This window comes from Mixophyes fleayi, chromosome 1, assembly GCF_038048845.1.
Source record: "Mixophyes fleayi isolate aMixFle1 chromosome 1, aMixFle1.hap1, whole genome shotgun sequence".
In the NCBI taxonomy this organism is placed as follows: domain Eukaryota; kingdom Metazoa; phylum Chordata; class Amphibia; order Anura; family Limnodynastidae; genus Mixophyes; species Mixophyes fleayi.
In genome coordinates this window covers 284,608,117-284,631,247 of record NC_134402.1, presented here as the reverse complement: position 1 = coordinate 284,631,247, position 23,131 = coordinate 284,608,117, and the positions used below count along the sequence as shown (strand labels likewise).

The 23,131-nt window shown below is 41.9% G+C and overlaps 1 protein-coding gene across 1 annotated transcript in view; it reads right to left on the bottom strand.

The window, feature by feature from the left end:
- Positions 1-8,411, bottom strand: part of GDA (guanine deaminase) — a 56,141-nt gene extending 47,730 nt beyond the window's left edge. The window contains exon 1 of the mRNA XM_075191733.1: positions 8,242-8,411. Coding sequence (XP_075047834.1) covers positions 8,242-8,349 — 108 coding nt within the window. The 5' untranslated portion in view covers positions 8,350-8,411. The remainder of the gene's footprint in view (positions 1-8,241) is intronic.
- Between the last annotated feature and the right edge of the window lie 14,720 nt (positions 8,412-23,131).

The window sequence follows — 23,131 nt, the reverse complement described above, 5'->3', positions numbered from 1 at the left end:
AGCAGTACAAGCTAGATTTTTTAACATTTTGTAATATTTTTTTCCAATTATTTTTGGAAAAAAAATTTTTTATTTTTTTTATTTTTTTTTAAATTAATTTTTATAGTTTTTTTTAGAAATTTAAATTTGTTTTTTTAGAACTTTTGGATAACTTGGAAATAACAATGCCCTTAGCAGAACAGACCACAGGACACAGGAAATACAGATAGAAAGAAGGTAGCAATAGAAATGGCAGTTCCTCTTTTTTGGAACTGCACAAACAGTGATGAAAATGAAGGTGGAGCTGGTGGCATGTCACGGTCCTCTTCAGAGGACAATCTCCTGACCAGCAGGTATTTGCACCGCTGTAGACTTGTGTCCGCCGGAAACAGAAACACAACATACGCTTTAAACCATGGATCGAGAACGGTGGCCAGAATGTATTCCTCTGACTTTAAAAGACTGACCACCCTCGGATCCTGGCAAAGCGTACGAAGGGCTTCATCCACAAGAGCTACATGCTTGGTGGAATCGCAATGGTGTACCAGCTCCTCCCTCACTTTCTCCAGCTGCTTCTGCAAAAGCCTGATCAGGGGAATCACCTGACTCAAGCTGGCAGTGTCGGAACTGACTTCTCGTGTGGCAAGTTCAAATGGCTGCAGAACCTTGCACAACACGGAAATCATTCTCCAGTGCGCTTGACTCAGGCGCATCCCCACTCCTTTTCCTATGTCGTAGGTGGCTGTGTAGGCTTGAATGGCCTTTTGATGCTCCTCCATCCTCTGCAGCATATAGAGGGTGGAGTTCTAGCACGTCACTACCTCTTGTTAATTTAGATTGCAAGGCTTGTAAATACTTTGAAGATAAAAAAAAAGCAGGCTGCACAGACTGTCGAGCTAGAGAGTGAAATTAAATGGACCACGTTACTTTGGTGGCTAGCTATGCCCCCCCTCCCCCCCCCCGCCCTACACTTGTAGTTGAATATAAAAAAAGCAGCCTGCATAGACTGTAGAACTAGAAATTCAAATATACAAAGACTGTTTGGTATCTGTCTGCATCAGATCCCCTCTTTACTAGGAGTAAAATAGAAAACTATTCAGCCGTTATATAATCTAGAATATAAATAGAAATTGAGAAAGGCAATTTGGTATCTGTCTGCATCATAATCATCAACATCCACCACAGCGCCAGCTACATCAATATCCTCCTCCCGGTGTACAACATTCACACCTTCATTAGCCAAATCTGTAACTGGACTGTGGGTGATCCTTCCAGCATATGCAGAGGGCGTGCTGCAAATGGTGGAAGGAGCCACCTCTTCCCGTACAGTGATGGGAAGGTCAGGCTTCGCAACCACCAACACCCTTGGACTCGCCTTGGGGATTTGTGATAATTTCTCTTTAGAAGGCAGAGTTGTTTTCTGTGTTGTTGCTGACAGCATAACTCTCTTAAATTTTTTGTAGGGGGGGGAGGAGGGCTAAGATCCTTGGGTGAAGCTGAACCACTAGTCATGAACACGGGCCAGGGCCTAATCCGTTCCTTGCCACTGCGTGTTGTAAATGGCATATTGGCAACTTTACGTTTCTCCTCAGATGATTTTAAGTTTCTTTTTTTTGCTATTTTTACTGAACTTGGGCTTTTTGGATTTTACATGCCCTGTACTAGGAGATTGGGCATCGGGCTTGCCAGACGACGTTGATGGCATTTCATTGTCTATGTCATGACTAGTGGCAGCAGCTTCAGCATTAGGAGGAAGTGGGTCTTGATCTTTCCCTACTTTATCCTCCAAATTTTTGTTCTGCATTATATGTAGCACAAGAGAGTGTACCCCGAAGCCACACACACTCGGCAAAGCCTTTAAAAATTATATGCGGCACAGGAGAGTACCACTGGACTGGAGTTACACAGCAGTACCACTGGACTTATACTGCAGAATCAGTGAAATTTGTAATATGGCAGTAACAACAATGGACTTATACTGCAGAATGAGTGAACTTTGTAATATGGCAGTACCACTGGACTTATACTGCAGAATGAGTGAAATTTGTAATATTGAAGTACCAATGGACTTTTACTGCAGAATGAGTCAAGTTTGTAATATAGCAGTACCACTGGACTTATACTGCTGAATCAGTGAACTTTGTAATATTGCAGTACCACTGGACTTATACTGCTGAATCATTGAACTTTGTAATATAGCAGTACCAATGGACTTATACTGCAGAATCAGTGAACTTTGTAATATAGCAGTACCAATGGACTTATACTGCAGAATCAGTGAACTTTGTAATATTGCAGTACCACTGGACTTATACTGCAGAATGAGTGAACTTTGTAATATTGCAGTACCACTGGACTTATACTGCAGAATGAGTGAACTTTGTAATATAGCAGTACCAATGGACTTATACTGCAAAATCAGTGAAATTTGTAATATGGCAGTAACAACAATGGACTTATACTGCAGAATGAGTGAACTTTGTAATAGTGCAGTACCACTGGACTTATACTGCAGAATGAGTGAACTTTGTAATATTGCAGTACCAATGGACTTATACTGCAGAATGAGTGAACTTTGTAATATTGCAGCAGTACCGCTGGACTTATACTGCAGAATGTGTGAACTTTGTAATATTGCAGCAGTACCACTGGACTTATACTGCAGAATGAGTGAACTTTGTAATATAGCAGTACCACTGGACTTATACTGCAGAATGAGTGAACTTTGTAATATAGCAGTACCACTGGACTTATACGGCAGAATTAGTGAAATTTGTAATATGGCAGTAACAACAATGGACTTATACTGCAGAATTAGTGAACTTTGTAATATTGCAGTGCCACTGGACTTATACTGCAGAATGAGTGAACTTTGTAATATTGCAGTACTAATGGACTTATACTGCAGAATGAGTGAAGTTTGTAATATTGCAGTACCACTGGACTTATACTGCAGAATGAGTGAACTTTGTAATATTGCAGTACCACTGGACTTATACTGCAGAATGAGTGAACTTTGTAATATTGCAGTACCAATGGACTTATACTGCAGAATGAGTGAACTTTGTAATATAGTAGTACCAATGGACTTATACTGCAGGATTGGTTTGGGATATTTTTTTTTTTTTATAATTACTTTTTTTGTTATTTTTTTTTATAACTTTTTGGGAAATTTTTTATAATTTGGGAATAATGGGGAAATAACAATGCCCTTAGAAGGACAGAGCACAGGACACAGCACCACTGGACTGAACAGGACACAGCACAGGACCCAGCAGCACCACTGAACTCAGAAGGGCAGAGCACAGGACACAGCACCACTGGACTGAACAGGACACAGCACAGGACCCAGCAGCACCACTGAACTCAGAAGGACAGAGCACAGGACACAGCACCACTGGACTGAACAGGACACAGCACAGGACCCAGCAGCACCACTGAACTCAAAAGGACAGAGCACAGGACACAGCACCACTGGACTGAGCAGAACACAGAGCACAGCACAGCACACAACTGAACAGCACGAGATATAGCAGGACAGAGGACCACCTAACACACCCTCCCTCTACCCTGATCAATGCCCGAGTGAAGATGGCGGCGACTAGCGGGGAATTTATAGGATCCGAGTATCGCTAGATCCGACAGCGGGATTATGACTCAGAGCCTCGGTTTCAGTTTTGCAATTGGCGGGAATACCCGGATCTGTCTCGGATCCGGCTCGGATCCGTAACGTTCGGGTGGGCTCGGATTTCAGAAATCCGAGTGCGCTCATCTCTAACAGTAACCCTAATTGCTTTGGATATTTTTAGTAAATAAAATAACATTAAATTGCTGTCAAAAGTAATTTTTTAGTGCCACAATAAGCAGCAAAAAAAATTATACTTATCTCAGCGCTAAGTGTAATGTTTATAAATTGCCCTCAGGCAGTGATGGTTCTTAATGTGCCGTCTTCTGGAGGCTTTGGGTTATCAGCTGGTAAGTTTGCATTCAATTTAAAAAGACATGAATATATGACCCAATATATATGCGCTCACCAAATCTGAACGGTTGGGAGCGATTACAAATTCATTAAAACTGTGCATAAGTGTTCATACCTTATCAATACAGGTTCCAGAGCATAGATGTGAACAATTATCTTACACTATATCATACAATAGCTACTGCATACTTACCAACTTTCTGTTGGTGAAATCCGGGAGCCTGCAGAGGAGGTGGGCGTGACGGGGGGGCGGGGCTCCAAGTGACGTCATTTTGGACCTGCCCCCATGACGTGATGATGCAAAATGCGTCATTTGACAGCGGGGGGCGGGGCCAAACGCCGCGATTCACCGGGAATCGCGGCGTTTGGGACTTAATTCTGCCCACTTCACTAGGAAGTGGGCAGAATTATCCAGATGCGGGGGATTGCCACACTCGCCCGGGAGCCCGGGAGACTCTCGCAAAATGCGGGAGTCTCCCGGATATTTCGGGAGAGTTGGCAAGTCTGAGCTACTGTGACTAATAGTGCTTCCAATACACAAATACAAGACACAGATTTTAAAAGTCTGATAGTGAAATAAATAGCTGGTCACCCAGTACTGCTAACTATGGGCAGCAGTAACTGAAGACTTTTTCTTTTTCCTTTGTTCTGAGTTCCCGTGGGTTGCATGCATCTGTAACCAGACAGCTCCGTGGGCCTCGTTACAGGTGCCATGGTTGAGCTCTTCACAAGGTCTTCCAGATTCTTACAACTGCGGATTCCAGTTCCATATTCTGGCATAGAACCCGGTCCTAGAACTCCTTCCTTCTGGCAGTGCTACTCCGGATTCTGGCAGACTGCTAAATATACTGCGGCATTCCTTAGGCTGGATCCACACTACGGAAAATTTCTCCCAATGCGTTATCTTCAACGATTTTACCAAAGATTAAAAAAAATAAACTAAAAGAAAAAGTCCTGATCAGCATGCCGATTCATGTGTACACACTATACACTTTTTACTCTATTAACAGTAGGATCTGTGCTCTTCAGCTGTAAAGATCATGACTCTGCACACTCCATAGAGATCTATGGGCATTGCTGGACATGAGTGCAAATACACTGCAGAATTGGAACAACATTGTTCCATCGTTGAATGACATTTTTAGTCCGGTTTAAAGACCAAATTAAATGATATGACGTGCTTTGGAATGATATCATCGTTGCAGTGTACACACCAATGAGATATTGGGCCAAAAGGTTATTTATCGTGTGATTGGCCCGATACTTGGCTTAAAATCCTCTAGTGTGCACCCAGCCTTAGATGAGCAGAGGTTTTATCAAGGCCCCCATATTCATCTATACTCCTGCCTCAGCTAGACCCATATGTCCTGATATGGATCAACAAAAACAGAAGACTATGACATTTGTATGTAGAGAAGATGACTTGCTTTTTCCCTTTATATGCACCTAGTCAATGAACAGTAAGGGTGTGCCAAGCTTGGGCACATATAGCAGCGTCCAATTCAAGCTTTGGGCATCTCAAAGGTATGTGTTTTTCAGTCGTATCACTTGCACCAGATACAGGTCAGGTGTAAGTGCCAAGTGATAGTGATGACAGTCGCATATGCATGTTAGAACATGTGTTTGCAATCAAGAGCAACTGTAAAAATGAATTTTATGTACAGTGGAGATTAATAACATCTTGATTATTTCATGGGATTTTTTTTTTATTAATGGCTTATTAACAGGTGACAATAATCGCATCCTTTTTTTTCCCTGTGTTTCTCTGTGCATTGTCTTAATATTTCACATATGTATTGTACGTATCCTGCCGTGTATTGTGTCTGTCTCTATACGGCAAGTGCCTTATATGCAGAGGGTACCTAGACCCGTATTCAACATGAGATGTTTCTTCAGATTCATTTATAGTTAAAAAAGGATGTGCATATGCCCGATTTATGTGATTTTTTTTTTAAAAAAGGCACAATATGGCATGGGAAAAATATTTAATGTTCGCAAACATGCTGAGTGGTATACTGTAAAATGTAACCATTATGTTGTGTTATTGTCTGCCTCAAAAAAAAAAAAAAAAGTAAAAAAAAAAAAAAGGCACAATATTTTTATATTCTGCGCCTAATGATTCAAGCCCTGTATGTATACATTTTAGAGATGAAATAATAACTTTAAAGAGTTCAATTTATATGTATAAGGGGACTACAAATCATTCTCCAGATACTACTGCCACAGTACAAAAATGTGCCACACCCTTGCCCATTAATGCCTAAAACAAGGACCAGCACACTAGACATGAGATATGACACACAGCAACAGATACAAAAGAAACATCAGGGCCGCAGTGAGGGCGGTTGCCAATGCTGAACGAGCACAACAGCTGCCCACTATATGCAGCTCCCCCAGAGACATTAAGCCCTGTAGCACACACTGCAGGGCTGCAATTGCTCAGTGTCAGGGAGCCTTGCAAAATGAGGAAGGCACCCGGTTCCCTGCTGATGGCAGCATCGCTGATATGCCAACATGATGTCAGGACGCTGTATAAGAGGAGCCAGCACGGAAACAAAACAGACAGAGCAAGAAGAGTAGCTGAGGAGCCCTAAGGTATTTAAAATACTGTAAGGGTTAGAGATAACAGGGGGAGGGGCTGGAGAGAACAGGGGATGGGAAAGAGGGTCTGGAGAGAACAGGGGAGGGGAAAGAGGGTCTGGAGAGAACAGGGGAGGGGAAAGAGGGGCTGGAGAGAACAGGGGAGGGGAAAGAGGGGCTGGAGAGAACAGGGGAGGGGAAAGAGGGGATGGAGAGAAAAGAGAGGAACGGGGGGGTGGAGAGAACAGGGAGAGAAATGGGGGCGGGAGAGAACGGGGGGAGGGGCTGGAGAGAACAAGGGGGAGTGAGGGGCTGGAGAGAACAGGGGAGGGAGCTTAGGAGAAAAGGTAAGGGCTGAAGAGAACAGGGGTGGGTAGAGGGGCTAGAGAGAATGGAGGGGGCTGGACAGAAAAGGGGGATATGGTCTGGAGAGAACAGGGGAGGAGAGGGGGCTGGAGAGAGAACAGGGAAGGAAAGGGGGCTGGAGAGGACAGGGGAGGAGAGGGGGCTGGAGAGAGAACAGGGAAGGAGATGGGGCTGGAGAGAACTGGGGAGGAGAGGGCGCTCGGGGTTGGAGAGAAGGTAGGGGGTTTTCTTTGGAGTACATAAATATATGCTACATTAATACAATAAAAATATAAGTAATTCTTAAAAATAAATACTATATTCAAAAAGGCGGTGAAGTGTTAAATGTGGTATAAATTTGCAAGCTATTAATTTGATTGTGAAGGTGGTGGGGGATATAAGCTTTTGCATGAAATGGGAATTTCACCCCTCACTGAGCTGGTGAGGGGTGAAATTGGGCGCCAGCGCTCTGTCTCGCCCATGGCACTAAAATGTCTAGTTACGGCTCTGAGATACATTTTAATGTTTATTTAAAATAATCAATTTATAACAACAAAATTTATGATTATACAGATAATTGTACAGAATCCAGGCATATTTGTTCACTGTGCAATGTTCCCTTCAGCAGACAGCATTATTAATATTAGACTTTATTGTAGAACTAGTAATTGGTTCCCTTACACAATACATATCAATATTTTTTGGTGTTTTTTTTATTTTTACAAAAATCCAAATACATCTCAATAAAGTTAAGTTTGTGCACCAGTCGTAGCACTCATCCAGGCAATGCTCACTCTATCCATGATCTACAACATAAAATTACTTCTCAATAATGAATAATGGTATAAATGTACCATGACTACACACTACTGCACTACATGCTGCACATTTAATTAAACAAATGTTAGCATTCCTTGGTAATACACCTGTAGCACTTTCCACGCACAAACGTAGTAGAAGCATAATGGCATTCATTTAATTGCATATGCCCACAGAGAGCTTCTTTGAAGACTGTGTAAGGAAAATCTCTTTATTCAGTCATACTCTGGTAATGGTTTTCCTTTTCTAAAATGTAACAACCATCCATATAAAAATTGACCGAATCTTGTTGATTTTTATTGCTGTATATAAGTAAATACATTATTTTATAGCATTACCTATATACACACATCCTTTCATTTATATATTAAACATCAATATTTAACATATGTGCAATGTCAAATATAGTACTTACATTATACAGAATAACATTTATATAAATATATCAACATATATTTAAAAAGACTATCATATATGATGTATATGATGTATATGTTGCAATCAGGAGAGTAAACTAGGACAATAATAGGAAAACTCACTTTCCCTGCACTGTCCGTACCCAGGATGTGGTTCTCTAGCACCTCCAAGGCACATCTGTGAGTTGAATGTGCAAAAGTGCCTTTGAAGACATGTTGCACTGTATCCATAGCAGCCCAGCTGTAGCAGCAGGTGTCTATATGCAGAATAGGTCCAGGCTCTGCAGCATACAGAGCAGTCTATTGCCTTTTAATAACCTTGCTGTATAAGCATTCATACAAGGTGGAGCCTGAGCTTCCACCTCTGCACCAATAAAATCTCCATACACTGTCAGTACTGTATCCACTTTTATTCTCAAACCTCTATCAGCTACTTGTGAACCTTCCTCTGAGTCAGCCATGACTGCTCAGCAAAAAGTTACCAATCAAATGACTGCTGCATCCATTCTATCATCAGTCTATTTTCTCTCAGCAGTGTTAGCTTATTTGGCACTAAGGAAAATATAACATATTGCCATGTCCTACACAATAATTCAGTTTGGCACTCACTGTACACTAGTTTTTCAGAATGGTTTGTGAAATTAGAGAAAGATATGATGTTGCCTGAATTCAAAGAAATGTTTTGAGTGTTTTTATTTGTCATTCTTTTCATTTGTATTTTAAAACAGCAGATATACTTGACACAGACTCATATGCTGCATCCAGTTTACCTCAAATCCTGGAGGCAGAAGTACTATTAAACCAACCCTATAATTTTTTATACCAGCAATAATTTTGGATTTTTTTCATAATATTGTATGAGTTTATTTCAATTATGCTGTCACTAGTGGAGGGAGAAGTCGCTATCTTGTGAAGAGGATGGATGTGTACACACAATGGGCATGAGTCATTAAGGAGAGCAAAGCAAAAAAAGGGAGTAAGTTTGCACCTGGACAAACCATGCCATGTTACAATGCAAGCGGTACAAATTAGTTTATTATTTTGCACATAAGTTAGAATACAGGCTGTTTTTTTTTTATTTAGCATACAAATACTTGATAGCTTTATTTTTATACTGAAATTTAAAGTTGGTCTAAGACATGCCCTATCCCAACTATAAATCTGTCCCCACGTTTTAAATTTCCCTCCCCCTCCAATGCAACATGTTTTTTGCCCAGGTGCAAAATGACTCCTTTTTTATATTTTACTCTCCTTAATGACTCAGGCCCAATATGTAGAGTGTACAAAAGCAGGGGTGGCTGCAGGGCTGCCATAAGATATTGTGGGACCCATTATAAATGAAACCCGCAGTTCTCCTTGACCACACCTGCTCTCCTCAGTCCAGTGGATGCAGAGGTGTAGTGTCAAGCAATGACACCCGGACCTTCCACATGCCCCTTTACCTGCCATTCAGACCTTCCCACATGCCCCTTCCATCTCCCCAAATTTCCATTACATGGCATTCAGGTCTTCTCGCTTGCCCCTCAGACCTTCCAACATACTCCTCAGATACAACCACATGCCCCTCAGACCTTCCTACATGCTCATCAGATATAACCACATGCCCCTCAGACTTCTCATGCTCCTCAAATACAACCACATGTCCCTCAGACTTCTCATGCCCCTCAGACCTCCCAAGATGTCCTTTACCAAAGAGAGCGAGCCTGGTCCTTTGATGAACATAAATATTAGGAGGGATAGAAAGATTCTTCTATATTGCAGAGGCTGTTGGGAAGATTTTATTAGTATTAGCCCCACCAGACTGCATACTACAATTATACTAACCTTTAATGCCCACAACTCATATTAAAAATTAACACACCCACATAACATTAATCCCCCCACTTATATATCCTTCCAAAGCAGCAGAAGTCAGCCACACATACCCATATAGTGAGGGGAGGGGTAGAGCAGACAGGCTAGAGTAGGGGATGTAGGAGGAGAGGGAATGATTGGAATAGGAGAAGAGAGGTGGAAGATTGGAGACAGGACTAGAAACTAAGACAGCTCATTGGTTTCTGGTCCCAGGGGGGAAGACAGTCATAAGGAAGTAAAGCAATGACAGCAATGATGGGATATGTCCTCTTTAGGACATGGCTGGCCCCAATAGTGGTGCACAACCCCCTTTCTTCAATCTTGGGACCCCACTCAGAATGAGTGAGGGCCTCAGGAAATTATTTAAAAAAAACAAAATGCTGGCCTTGGATGGTGGACCCCCTGTTGAGTGAGGGCCTAAGACTGGTACCCCCTGGTACCCACCAGATGGAGGCCCTGGGCGACTGCATTGCTTTCTCTCTCATAAGTGCAACATGTGCTTTTCTATACTGTGCATGCACATTAAAAGTGCATATTGTTTAAGTCTGTATGCAGACTTAAAATTATCTGTCTATTACACCTCTCAACGTTTAGAGAGGCATAGAGGGGAAGGTAGGGAAAGGTCAAGCTATTGTAGCCCATATACAGGGCATTCCACTCACATTGTTATATATAGGTGTGAAAGCACTTTGTTACTGGTGTTGTGTTGTGCGGCACTTACTTGGGTTATGTTGTTGTTGTGTGGTACCCCTTTGCTGCCACCCTCCTCTTCTGCTCCAGCTATGGTGTGTGTGTGACATTTGCAACCAGGGGATCCCCTGAATACTGAGGGATTTAAACACAGTTACAGTTAATGGGCTTCTAGTGTCAGTGCAGTGCAAATGTAAATAAATATTGGGCGAGAGGCCATATCGATTTCAAAACAAAAACTTTATTACACTCCACCTTCTTCTCAAGCACATAAGAATAATGGTACAGATAAGTTTCATAGGACCACTCCAACTCCTCCAGTACACACTTAGCAGCAACAGTTCTGACAGTTCATATACCTGGTATTGTGGGCGTAGTTGTTTCTCATCAGTCAGAGCTTATCATGTACACAGACAGACAGTAGGCATGGACCAGAGGTTCTTGAACTCTTCTTGTGCACTCTATCCCTTACAACAGGAACCCTCCTTATCAACTTTAGCCACACTGCCTCATGCAGTAACCCCCCCCCACACACACGGTGTGGGGGTATTTTCCAAAGGGGCTCTGCTACTGTGGCTGTATGAAGTGATTCCCCACTATCCAGGGACCTCCTTTCATCCCTCTACTGAAGCTGATAACTCTCTCGGGAACAAGAATATATCAGACATTACTCATCCCAGTTATCAGGAATTCTTCCACTACACGCTTGCAGTCTCTCAATGTCCCAAGGCACTCCCCTGACTGTAGGGTCCAGCTGTACTGCTGTACAGGAAAATCTCCCTCCATTCAGGCGCACAGTAAATCACAGTCTCCCATGGCATCTGCAACTGTATTCCTCTCTATGGTACCTTTAGTAACTGGGTGATCTTTTTTTATTCACATTATTAGGGTCTAGAAATGGCACCTTGTGGCACTTGCCATGCACCCTCCTCTATATACGCCTCCTTCTTAAAGGGGGGGTCTCTGGACTCCCTATTGAGTTACCTCCACATGCTGCCTTGCGACACCGGCACACCCCCTTCTGCTGGAGACCTGGGACATCCCTCCTACCTTCCAGGTCCTGGCTACTCAAAATAGCCACCACCCTACAGGGCAGGAAGCCAGAGTCTTTATAGACTCTGGTTCCCACCTGGCTCTAATATATCAAGGCTCCCACCGATGATGTGCTGGCCCACTGGATGAGGCACTGCCCTCATTGTAGTTAGTGGGGACACAATTCGTAATGCTATAGGCATTACATAGGGATCGTTGAATTAATATTTATAGACTGGTACTTATGGCAGCTTAGCTAACAGTGCTCTCAATGAACTCTAAGACTGCAGCAAGTTGGCTGTTTACTAATCGACAGAGCAACGGCACAAACACAAACATTTTGCACATCTAGGAAAACATTGCCACACAGCAGTGGCAGAAAAGAAAAGTGGTGTAAGATGGAATTGTCCTTCAGCCCTCTCACCCACCCTTATGTTGGATTGACATAACGTGATTGATGGGCAGCAGACTAGACAAGGTTATAAAGTCGCAAATTAATGACATCGACATTATTATTATGACAACAAATAAAATGTAGACAGTATTTATTAGGTTGACAATTCAAATGTAGACAGTATTATCCCTAGATCTGTCCCTATCCATAGATCTGTCCCTATCCCTAGACCTGTCCCTATCCCTATCCCTAGACATGTCCCTATCCCTATTCCTATACCTGTCCCTAGACTTGTCCTTAACCATATCCCATAGCCCTATAATAATACTGTCAACATTTAAAGAGACTACTTAATCATACTGTCCACCATGTGAATTGGTGACCTAATAACACCATTGGCGCCTGAATTGTCCACTGTTACACAAGCTGATAGACCAAGACCAAAATGTAAAACAGTGCAAGATGGAATTATCCTTGGGAAATATGTTAAAAAGGATATGTACAGTTTAACAAACAAAGCACTTCAGTGACAAGGAGTGACACTTGTGGCTGAAGTGCTTGGTTTGTTTGGGTCTTAAGCCCAACAGTGCTGTCAATGAACTCTACAGTGGCAAGTCATGCACCAGTGGAAGCAGTTCTTGCCAGTAATAAGAAGGCCAAAAAATCTCTTATGTGTGGAATTATTTTTACCCAAATCCTGACAACAGTTGGCTAGCCATTTGTAGCATTTGTAAAGCCACAGTCAGTAGAGGTAGAGACCTTGACCATCTAGGAACCTCATCCATGTTACGCCATTTGAAGTGAATTCATGGCAAGCTTTTTGGAAAATCGGACACTTATGCTAAAAAAAATAGCAACAAGCAATCCAGTATCAGCTAGATTCTAGCACCTGCTATCTACATCGCCAACACCTTCATCATCAATATTCTCACTAGTGATCAAAGTTAGTCCTGCTTCCAAGTTCCTAAGGCTAGCTGACTCCTTCGCTATCCAGGAATCCTCAAAAGATTCCTTGAGCGTTAGGCCCGCTGCTGCTGCTCCTGCTGCTGGGTGTGGATCTTCTTCCCAGAATCAGACCAAGAAGAAGACTATTAGTAGTTTAAAACAAAAATTGACTGTTTAACAATCCTTTACAAGAGGAAGCAAGTATGACAGCTGTCACCCAGTCGCACATCGGATAACAGTCACCATGGTGTCTATGCTAGTATTAGATCTGTGTCCTATATCCGCCATTATTGCAGCAGTTTTTAGACATTTACATAAAAGGTCCTGTATCGCCATTACCGAATTCCATCTCAACTCCATTTTACTAGACAAGCAATTCCTCACCTGTACTAGGAGATTACAAAAAAGAAAATTAATGAGCTACAAAATGCCATTCTACCCACTGTACATTTAACCACAGATATGTGGACAAGCGGAACTGGGCAAATTAAAGATTATATGACTGTGACAGCTCACTGGGTTGCTGAATTGCCTTCAGAAGCAGGCATAGCAGCAGCATCTTACAAACAACGCCAGATCTTTCAGAGGCAGGCTACTCTGTGTATCACGGGCTTCACTAAGAGGCATACCGCTGACAGTCAGTTTGAAAAATTAAGGCATGTCAATGCAACATGACTTATCCCACTTGGACTCTCCTCAGGATATGTGATTTCTTATATCCCTACCAAAATTGTTAGAGCATTACAGCAGAGAGAATTCCATCACATTCCCTGTTTTGCTCACACAATCAACTTGATGGTACAGAGCTTTTTGAAAAATGACAGTGACATGCAGGAGATGCTATCTTTTTGGGTCATTTTCGGCATTCTGTAACAGCATGTAGGAAATTGCAGCAGCTGCAAGAAGAATAGAATTTGAGGAGGGGTGTACTTTAGTCCAGCGCAGTGGAGAATACTTTTGTGTTATTCTAGATGCTGAAACCACTCAAAGTGGTCACCTATGAATGGAGTTCAGACACTGCTAGCTTGAGTCAAGTGATTCCCCTAATTAGACTTTTGGAAAGGCAGCTAGAGAAACTGAAGGAGGAGATAAAACAAAGCAATTCCGCTAAATGTGTCGGACTTGTAGGTCAAGTATTTTATTTCCTTCGCCAGAATCTAAGAGTTATCAACATCTTGAAATCGGATCATTACATTTTGGCAATTGTGCATGATCCTATGTTTAAGAGCTATGTTTTCTCTTTCTTTCCAACTGACCCAGATCTCAAGAGATGCAATGAGCTCCTGGTGAGCTAGTTGACAGCTCAAGTGGTACATAACACAACAACGTTTCATCCTTCAGTTTCTCAGGCAACTGCTGTTAGGGAAAAACTTGCAAAATAAGAATTGCAAAAAAATCATGGCAGCTCTGCAGTAAAATGAACTACAAATTCCATGAGGAAGGCCTTTACCGGCAATTACATCAAAGAACAAAGACTTCTGTAATGGTGGATTTCAGTGGGGATGAATTAATATTGTGGGACGATAATGTACACACTGATGAGGGTGAGGATGATGACAGTGTATATTACAGGTGGTGGGATCTAGCTAAGAGAAGAGAGCTAGCTGGTTCTGTACTGCTTGTTGTTATTTTGGGTAGAATGGCATGTTCACAATTTTATGTTTTTCTAGAGTAAACTTTTTCTTTATTAGAGAGGTGTTTTTTTCTTTACCAGTGTAAAAGCTTGTTTCTTGGATTTCAGTTTCCCTGACTTAAACCCACTATTCCCTTGAGCATAGGCTTTAGTAGATGACGTAGAAGGACTAGTAACATCATGACTGGTGCTAGCAGCTGGTTGGGGCTGTTGCATCTGTACTATTTTTATCAATAAAATTTTTCCAATGCGATCGCTGTGGTTCCAAAGTACAAATTTTTTTATTAGCAACGCTTAAAAAGGCAATGTTTGGTATACATACATGTGCAACAATTGGCACCAACTCAAGCTTCAAACAGAATGCTCTGGTCTTCAAAAACCAGAGCTCACAGTTATACAAAGTACTGTTGTAAATGTAATGACATCACAGAGACAGTTATAATTGTAAAGTCAATCATTGGTTGAAGGGTCTTGTACTCTCAGATACTCAACATTGGTGAATTCCTCTGGTCATTGTGCTTAGGAAAGCCAGGTATCCTTACTTCAGATTCCCATCTCTAGACTCGTTTAAATTGGTTCATAATGATACTTGAGTGCTTGCTATTTGGGTGTACAGAAATTATATTATTCATAACTAGCGTTCGCTAAGTGCGAGTGCTACATAAATAGCACCGGAAGCATTCTCATTAGATTGTAAGCAGAGTGATACCAGGCACGATATAATTCGGATGTTGGAAACTTTGTTCACCACAATATACTTTAGATGAAAAGATTATAAGATATATGAAACACACTTCAATTTTATAGCAAAAGTTACGGTGCGTATGATTTGCGCAACAACTGGTCGTAACGTACAGAAATTATTAATTTATCCCCTTTATCCAATTATTTATCTCTAACAGTGATCCTGGTCTTCTGTCGACTGATCATGATCCATAGCGATGGCACTGAGCAACGGCCCAGGAGACTGGAGAGTGACAATAACACTGCTTCCCATTCTGTTTCTGTGTGTGAGCAATGGCACTATACAATATCACTGGAGACTGAAGAGTGACAAGAACACTGCCACTCTTTCTGTTTCTGTGTGAGCAATAGCACCGAGCAATGGCACTGGAAAGTGACAAGAACACTTCTATCCCTTCTATTTCTGTGTGTGCAATGGCACTGGAGACTGGAGAGTGAGAGGAACACTGCTACCTCTTCTGTTTCTGTGTAAACAATGGCATAGAGCAATGGCACTGGGGAGTGACAAAAACATTTCCACCCTTCCCGTTTCTGTGTGAGCAATGGTACAGAGCAATGGCACTGGAGACTGACATGAACACCCCTCCTGTTTCTGTGTGAGCAATGGCCCAGAGCAATGGCACTGGAGAGTGACAAGAACACTTCGACCTTTCCCGTTTCTGTGTGAACAATGGCAGGGAGCAATGTTACTGGAGACTGAGAAGAACACTGCCACCTCTACTGCTTCTGTGTGAGCAATGGCACCAGATCTCCAGGGAGAAAGGTACTTATGGAATCCAAAACCCGTGAGATCCAACAATTTATCCCCTTTATCCAATTATTTATCTCTAACAGTGATCCTGGTCTTCTGTCGACTGATCATGATCCATAGCGATGGCACTGAGCAACGGCCCAGGAGACTGGAGAGTGACAATAACACTGCTTCCCATTCTGTTTCTGTGTGTGAGCAATGGCACTATACAATATCACTGGAGACTGAAGAGTGACAAGAACACTGCCACTCTTTCTGTTTCTGTGTGAGCAATAGCACCGAGCAATGGCACTGGAAAGTGACAAGAACACTTCTATCCCTTCTATTTCTGTGTGTGCAATGGCACTGGAGACTGGAGAGTGAGAGGAACACTGCTACCTCTTCTGTTTCTGTGTAAACAATGGCATAGAGCAATGGCACTGGGGAGTGACAAAAACATTTCCACCCTTCCCGTTTCTGTGTGAGCAATGGTACAGAGCAATGGCACTGGAGACTGACATGAACACCCCTCCTGTTTCTGTGTGAGCAATGGCCCAGAGCAATGGCACTGGAGAGTGACAAGAACACTTCGACCTTTCCCGTTTCTGTGTGAACAATGGCAGGGAGCAATGTTACTGGAGACTGAGAAGAACACTGCCACCTCTACTGCTTCTGTGTGAGCAATGGCACCAGATCTCCAGGGAGAAAGGTACTTATGGAATCCAAAACCCGTGAGATCCAACAATTTATCCCCTTTATCCAATTATTTATCTCTAACAGTGATCCTGGTCTTCTGTCGACTGATCATGATCCATAGCGATGGCACTGAGCAACGGCCCAGGAGACTGGAGAGTGACAATAACACTGCTTCCCATTCTGTTTCTGTGTGTGAGCAATGGCACTATACAATATCACTGGAGACTGAAGAGTGACAAGAACACTGCCACTCTTTCTGTTTCTGTGTGAGCAATAGCACCGAGCAATGGCACTGGAAAGTGACAAGAACACTTCTATCCCTTCTATTTCTGTGTGTGCAATGGCACTGGAGACTGGAGAGTGAGAGGAACACTGCTACCTCTTCTGTTTCTGTGTAAACAATGGCATAGAGCAATGGCACTGGGGAGTGACAAAAACATTTCCACCCTTCCCGTTTCTGTGTGAGCAATGGTACAGAGCAATGGCACTGGAGACTGACATGAACACCCCTCCTGTTTCTGTGTGAGCAATGGCCCAGAGCAATGGCACTGGAGAGTGACAAGAACACTTCGACCTTTCCCGTTTCTGTGTGAACAATGGCAGGGAGCAATGTTACTGGAGACTGAGAAGAACACTGCCACCTCTACTGCTTCTGTGTGAGCAATGGCACCAGATCTCCAGGGAGAAAGGTACTTATGGAATCCAAAACCCGTGAGATCCAACAATACACTGATGATGTTTTGCCTAGATTTCAGTTCAGAGGAAGCAGAAAAGCTGGCTCGGTACTCAGATTGGGGATGTTCGGGGTGGCTCAAAAAACCAAGCCTGAGCATCCCTATTTACTATGCATTTACATTAACCTGCATGAAACAGTCTTTAGCCATACACTTCCATAACACAGTACATAACCTAACATTCAAATAGTCACACATTATAACTGTTCCATTCAAACCTAACAAGCAATTAGTTACCCATTATAAATATCACAAGCTTTTATCCTTAACTCAAACAGCTCACAAACAGTGTAACCACAACAATTCCATTCAAATACACTACTATATAAAACTCCCATAAACAAATATACACTTACACAAACCTTACATTTATACATTTTAACTATATTCCATTCAGTCCATTCAAAGTGCCATTATATTCCATTTTCCATTCTAGCCATCCTCTATTTAAATTGTCTTCCAGGCCACATCACACATACAGACTTCCATTGCATTCGGCAGGGAGCAGGGCAGGAATAGGTCCTTTCTGCCTTGTGTTACAGGATATCAAAAACCTTTTTCCTGGGTGGAGTTACCTTGTCACTGGAAGTGCTCACAGCATAGAGCCTGCCTTAGCAGCCAAAACTTGCTTTTCTAATTAGGGTGTGGGGAGGGGAGCTTATGTGCAGAGTCAATGTCCTCATTCAAATATGGCTGAATATGGCTGAATTATAAAATGAAATGTAAAATAATAGGCTATATATACTCTACTTCACCCTGTAATTGTTCATACCTGGTGTGTAACTTGTGTGCATCCTCTGTCCCCACTGACCTCCGTCTCACTGGAACAGCACACAGTCAGGAGTCAGCAGCATCCACCCCATTCAGCAACAGACAGCATTGCCATTCGCTGCCTGTTGCTCTCCAATGACCCAGACCCCCCCTTAGTAAACAACGAAGTTGGCAGCAGACAGCCGCCCTCTGCAAACCCCAGATTTACATTGCTTCATGAATCGGGTCCATAGCGTCACAAAAGTCGAATAACTGGCATTTGCCCTGCAATCTAACATACTGGTAAAATTATTTAGTTGGTATATCTATTGCTGCTTGAACTTTAGTGAATTGAGGAATGAGGGTGGAGTGGGAGATATCATTTAGATAGCGAATGCCTCGGGAGTGCCATGGGGAGAACCTCCAGGGAGTTGAACTGGGAAATTATCGGAGGGATGCGTGGAGAAGCCATATCCCCTAGATGAGGAATCCCAGATTGCTAAGGAGTGTGTGACCATTGGATGAGTCAGGACCCATTTTGGGCGAAAAGCCTGTGGGAGCCAGAGGAGGGAATCAGGGGTGAGTAGGCCCAGACCTTCAGCCTCAAGAGACATCCAGACCCTAGAGGCCATATGACCACACCATAAAACACATTAAGCAAAATGGGCAGATAGATAATAATGTTTAAATGTTGGGATACTGAGACCACCGCCCTGAGAGGACCTCTGAAGGACACGCAGCCCCACTCAGGGCATTTGCCCACCCAGACAAATTTGGAGGTAATATGTGGGAGCAATTTGAACACATAGGGAGAGATCCAAATGGGGAGGGTCTGAAACAGGTACAACAACTGCAGAAGTCTATTCATTTTCACCACGTTGATGCAAACCAATCCATGAAATGAAATGACAAGACCAGGGCTAGAGATCAGATTTAATTTGGGAAAGGGTGTGAAGGAAGTTGGCTTGGAAAAGCAGATGATGGCGCCTAGTCAAAAAAACACCTAAATATTTGAGTTTCTGTAGGCACCAATTGAAGGGGAGTTGTTGTTCTAAAAGGGATTTTTCCGGTTGTGCGATGTAGAAGTCCAGAGTCTCAGTTTTGTCTGGATTTATTTTGTACCCCGAGAAGTTACCATAGGTGTCTAGCTTAGAAAGAAGGGGAGGAGGGGACAAGATGAGTTGGGTAATACCCCATAGGACATTGTCCCCATACAAAACCACATTGGGCTCTGTCTTGCCAATTCAGATACATGAAATTAGTGATGGAAAATCTAGTTTATTTTGGAGATTCATTATGATCTAGTTCACTCAAAAGATTAGTTCAAAAGATTTCTTAATTTAGTTAATTCAGTTCAGTTAGTTCAGTTCGTTCATCTAGTTCATTAAGTTCACTGGCTCTGGAACACTGGTGAGAGAAGTAATTGGAAACATAGATCTAGGTTATTACACAAACAGTTGGCATGTCTACTAATAACTCATTGGATGAGTTATAGTCCTGTTAAAATGATCAGATATGTTTAATATGTCTGATCATTTTAATATTTTAAAAACGACAATCACTTATACAAAAAACTAGTAGTGACATGTTCAGCTCTGCAAAGTTAATTACATTTTCATTTTAAATTTTTACTTCCATAATATGCAAATAAGAAAGACCAAAATTCAGAGTAGTATAAAGTCACTTTTTTTGCGTTTAAAATATAATAGTAATTAGAAAAAAACTTCGTTTTACTCTTTATCTCTCTTGAAGGTTTCATATATCTCCCCCTATATATGTTGGAGCAAACAGAACTATAGTATATAGCATGCAGCACTCAGTACTTTGTCCTGAGCTGACATGGAAGGTATCCTGTGACTTGTGAGCTAAATGATCTAAATGAACTAAATGATCGATAACCGCCATTTAATGTCTTTTATCAAAGTGTGGCACATCCCGAGGCATAAGCATAAATTGAACCTGTATAAATCTATACATTCACCCATTTTCAGGCAACCCAGCATACCAAACTGGCATGCCACTTTGTAACATCAGAATGAAAAGGATTATATTCAGTGGGACAATTACTTTTATAAAACAACAAGGAAACCTCTGAGATATGTACAAGCCACATATCAATTTCACTTTATTGGCTCTTGCAGACTACCTTTTCTCCTGGACCAACACTATGCTAAAAAAACAACAAGGCTCTTCTCTGGACTAGCTTGGAATAAACCCTTGGACAATATTCTACTGATCCCCCCCCCCAAATGCAATATTTTACATTACAATTCCTAACAACCCCCTTGTAGACTATACCACAATAAATGCAGGCTTTTTCTTAATGGTTAACTCACTTTTGTGGAATTGGAAGCGGATATCTTACTTAAATCCCTAAGTACCGCCATCAAACTACTTCCTGGAGCCACATACATGGAGCTGTTCTTAAATACTTTTCATACCTCTTACTCAAACATAGATACATTATAGGCCTCTTGGATAGCTCAAGCTCCCCAAATGTGGTGGGGCTTCAATGGACTTTTTCACTGTTTTTGGGCATGCCCTTTTATAAGAGCCTTCTGAATGGGCAATCTTAGGTTTCCTACCACACAATGGGAGAATCTCTAGGGGAAGTTAGAAATGGACATTGGCGATGTCAGCAGCAGCCAGAAAAAACAACCTCCACATTTGGATCCAGAATTCCCTCCTACACTTGTTAGGGAGAAACTATTCTTTCTCGTGAGAAGGGATTTGCTGGAGACATCTCTCCAAAAAGAAAAGCAGACCCAAAAATTATTTGAAACTTAACTGAGTTATATTAATACATTATCAAGTGCTTTAAGAGAATAAATAGGGAGGTGCTTCCATCAGACCGTTTGGTATGAAAGTTGCATATTTCAACAAGACTCTCCAATTTATATGTGATCACCTTCTATCCCGCTCTCTCTGTGTCTCAAGATGTGACTCATAAGTAGAGATGCTCACTGACACGGGTTTTGGTTTTGGATCTGTATTAGCTTCGTGTTTTGGTTTTTGTTTTGGCAAAACTGCCCTCGTGCATTTTGCTTTTGGTTTTGGATTTTTTAGAAAAAAACCCAAAATATGCTAAAATCACATAATTTTGCTCTTTTTTGTTCCTACATTATTATTAACCTCAATAACACTTATTTTAAGTCATTTGCAGTCAATTTTGACCGCCTCACAGGTCAGAATATTATTTTCATACACTTACAAACAAAGACAGCCGCGACCTGGCTGTATGGTAAGCGATAGAGCAATGACACAAACACACGGCAGTTCCTAGCACATCTAGGACACATTGGCACACAGCAGTGGCAGAAAAGAAAAATGGGGGTCCGCCCTCCCTTCCACACCTTGCTATGTTGGATCTTAAAAAGGAATTCAAAACTTGTGGGATCCGAGATCCAATGACGTTTTACCTCGTTTTCAATTCCGAGGGCACGCGACAGAGCATTAGTTTAGTTTATGGCCCAAAACCTAGATCAAGGGGTATATTTACTAAACTGCAGGTTCGACAATATGGAGATTTTGCCGACCATTTAGATTCAAGTTGTAATTATTGTAGTAAATTCTACAAAATGACAGCTAGAATCTGATTGAAAAAGTGGAGATGTTGCCTATAGCATGCAGTTTAGTAAATATAACCCCAAGCCTCCAATAAAGTGTTTACATTTGGTTTGTCTGCAAACATTGAAATAGGTAAATAAAATAAGAACAATTATTTTCAGTAGTAAATTAATTTAATGAAGAATATAATGGAATAATCATTTAAAATGCCCTTTTTATCCATTAATTAAAATGATACTTGATTGGTTTTGTCATGGAATGATAAAGCCTCCCAAGGAGCAACTTTAGCATGGATCCCTGGCAGCAACCAGCTTAAAACTACGCAAAATTGTTTCCCCTGATCTAAACCCAGCCCCTTCCCTTTTTAGTCCATGCTACATTATTGATGACATGGATGATGCTAATGGTGTTGTTGCATTCTGTCAGAATGAGATCTCCGTACCCAAAAAGTTTCCCAGCAAGTTTGGGTGCATATTGATTTATAGCAGTAAAGCACGGTATTTTTCTGCAATTCTATTCATGTTACCATGCAGTGCACTTAATAAACAGGATACAGAAATACATAGAAACTTCTGTTGGGATGTTTTCACTCATTCTCCAATTGATCTAGCATACTTGTAAGCAGAACAGACTCTTTTTAGTGGAGAGACATGTCAATGTCCTTGATTTCTATCATTTATATATATATATATATATATATATATATATATATATATACATATAAGAAGAATTTTTTTTGCTTGTTTGTAGGTGAATATCTTCGACACCCTTACACCGATTTGGATGAAACCAATGCGAGGTGGTCCAGTTGGATCCCAGTCAGATTTAGGGACCTGATCAGACCTCCCGTTGGTGCCAGAACTTTGACCCACAGAGCCTGTTCTGAGCCTTCAACTGGATGGATTTTGACGAAAATTTCAAAAGACTTTTAACATTGGATCCCATTGGACATTGGACATACTAGAGGGTGTAGGTCTCTGTCGGACCTCCCATTGGTGTATTCTGGCGAACTTTGACCTTGGGAGCCTGTTATGGGCCCTCCACTGGATGGTTTTGAATTGTTTACTTTCGGACACCCTTGCAACGATTGAAATGAAACCAATTAAAGGTGGTCCAGTTGGATCTTGGGTAGGTTTTTAGTGGGTTAGGGTCTCAGTCGGACCTCCCATTAATGTACACTGGGCAGAACTTTGACCCAGGGAGCCTGTTCTGAGCCTTCTATTTGAAGGCTTCGCAAACTGGTA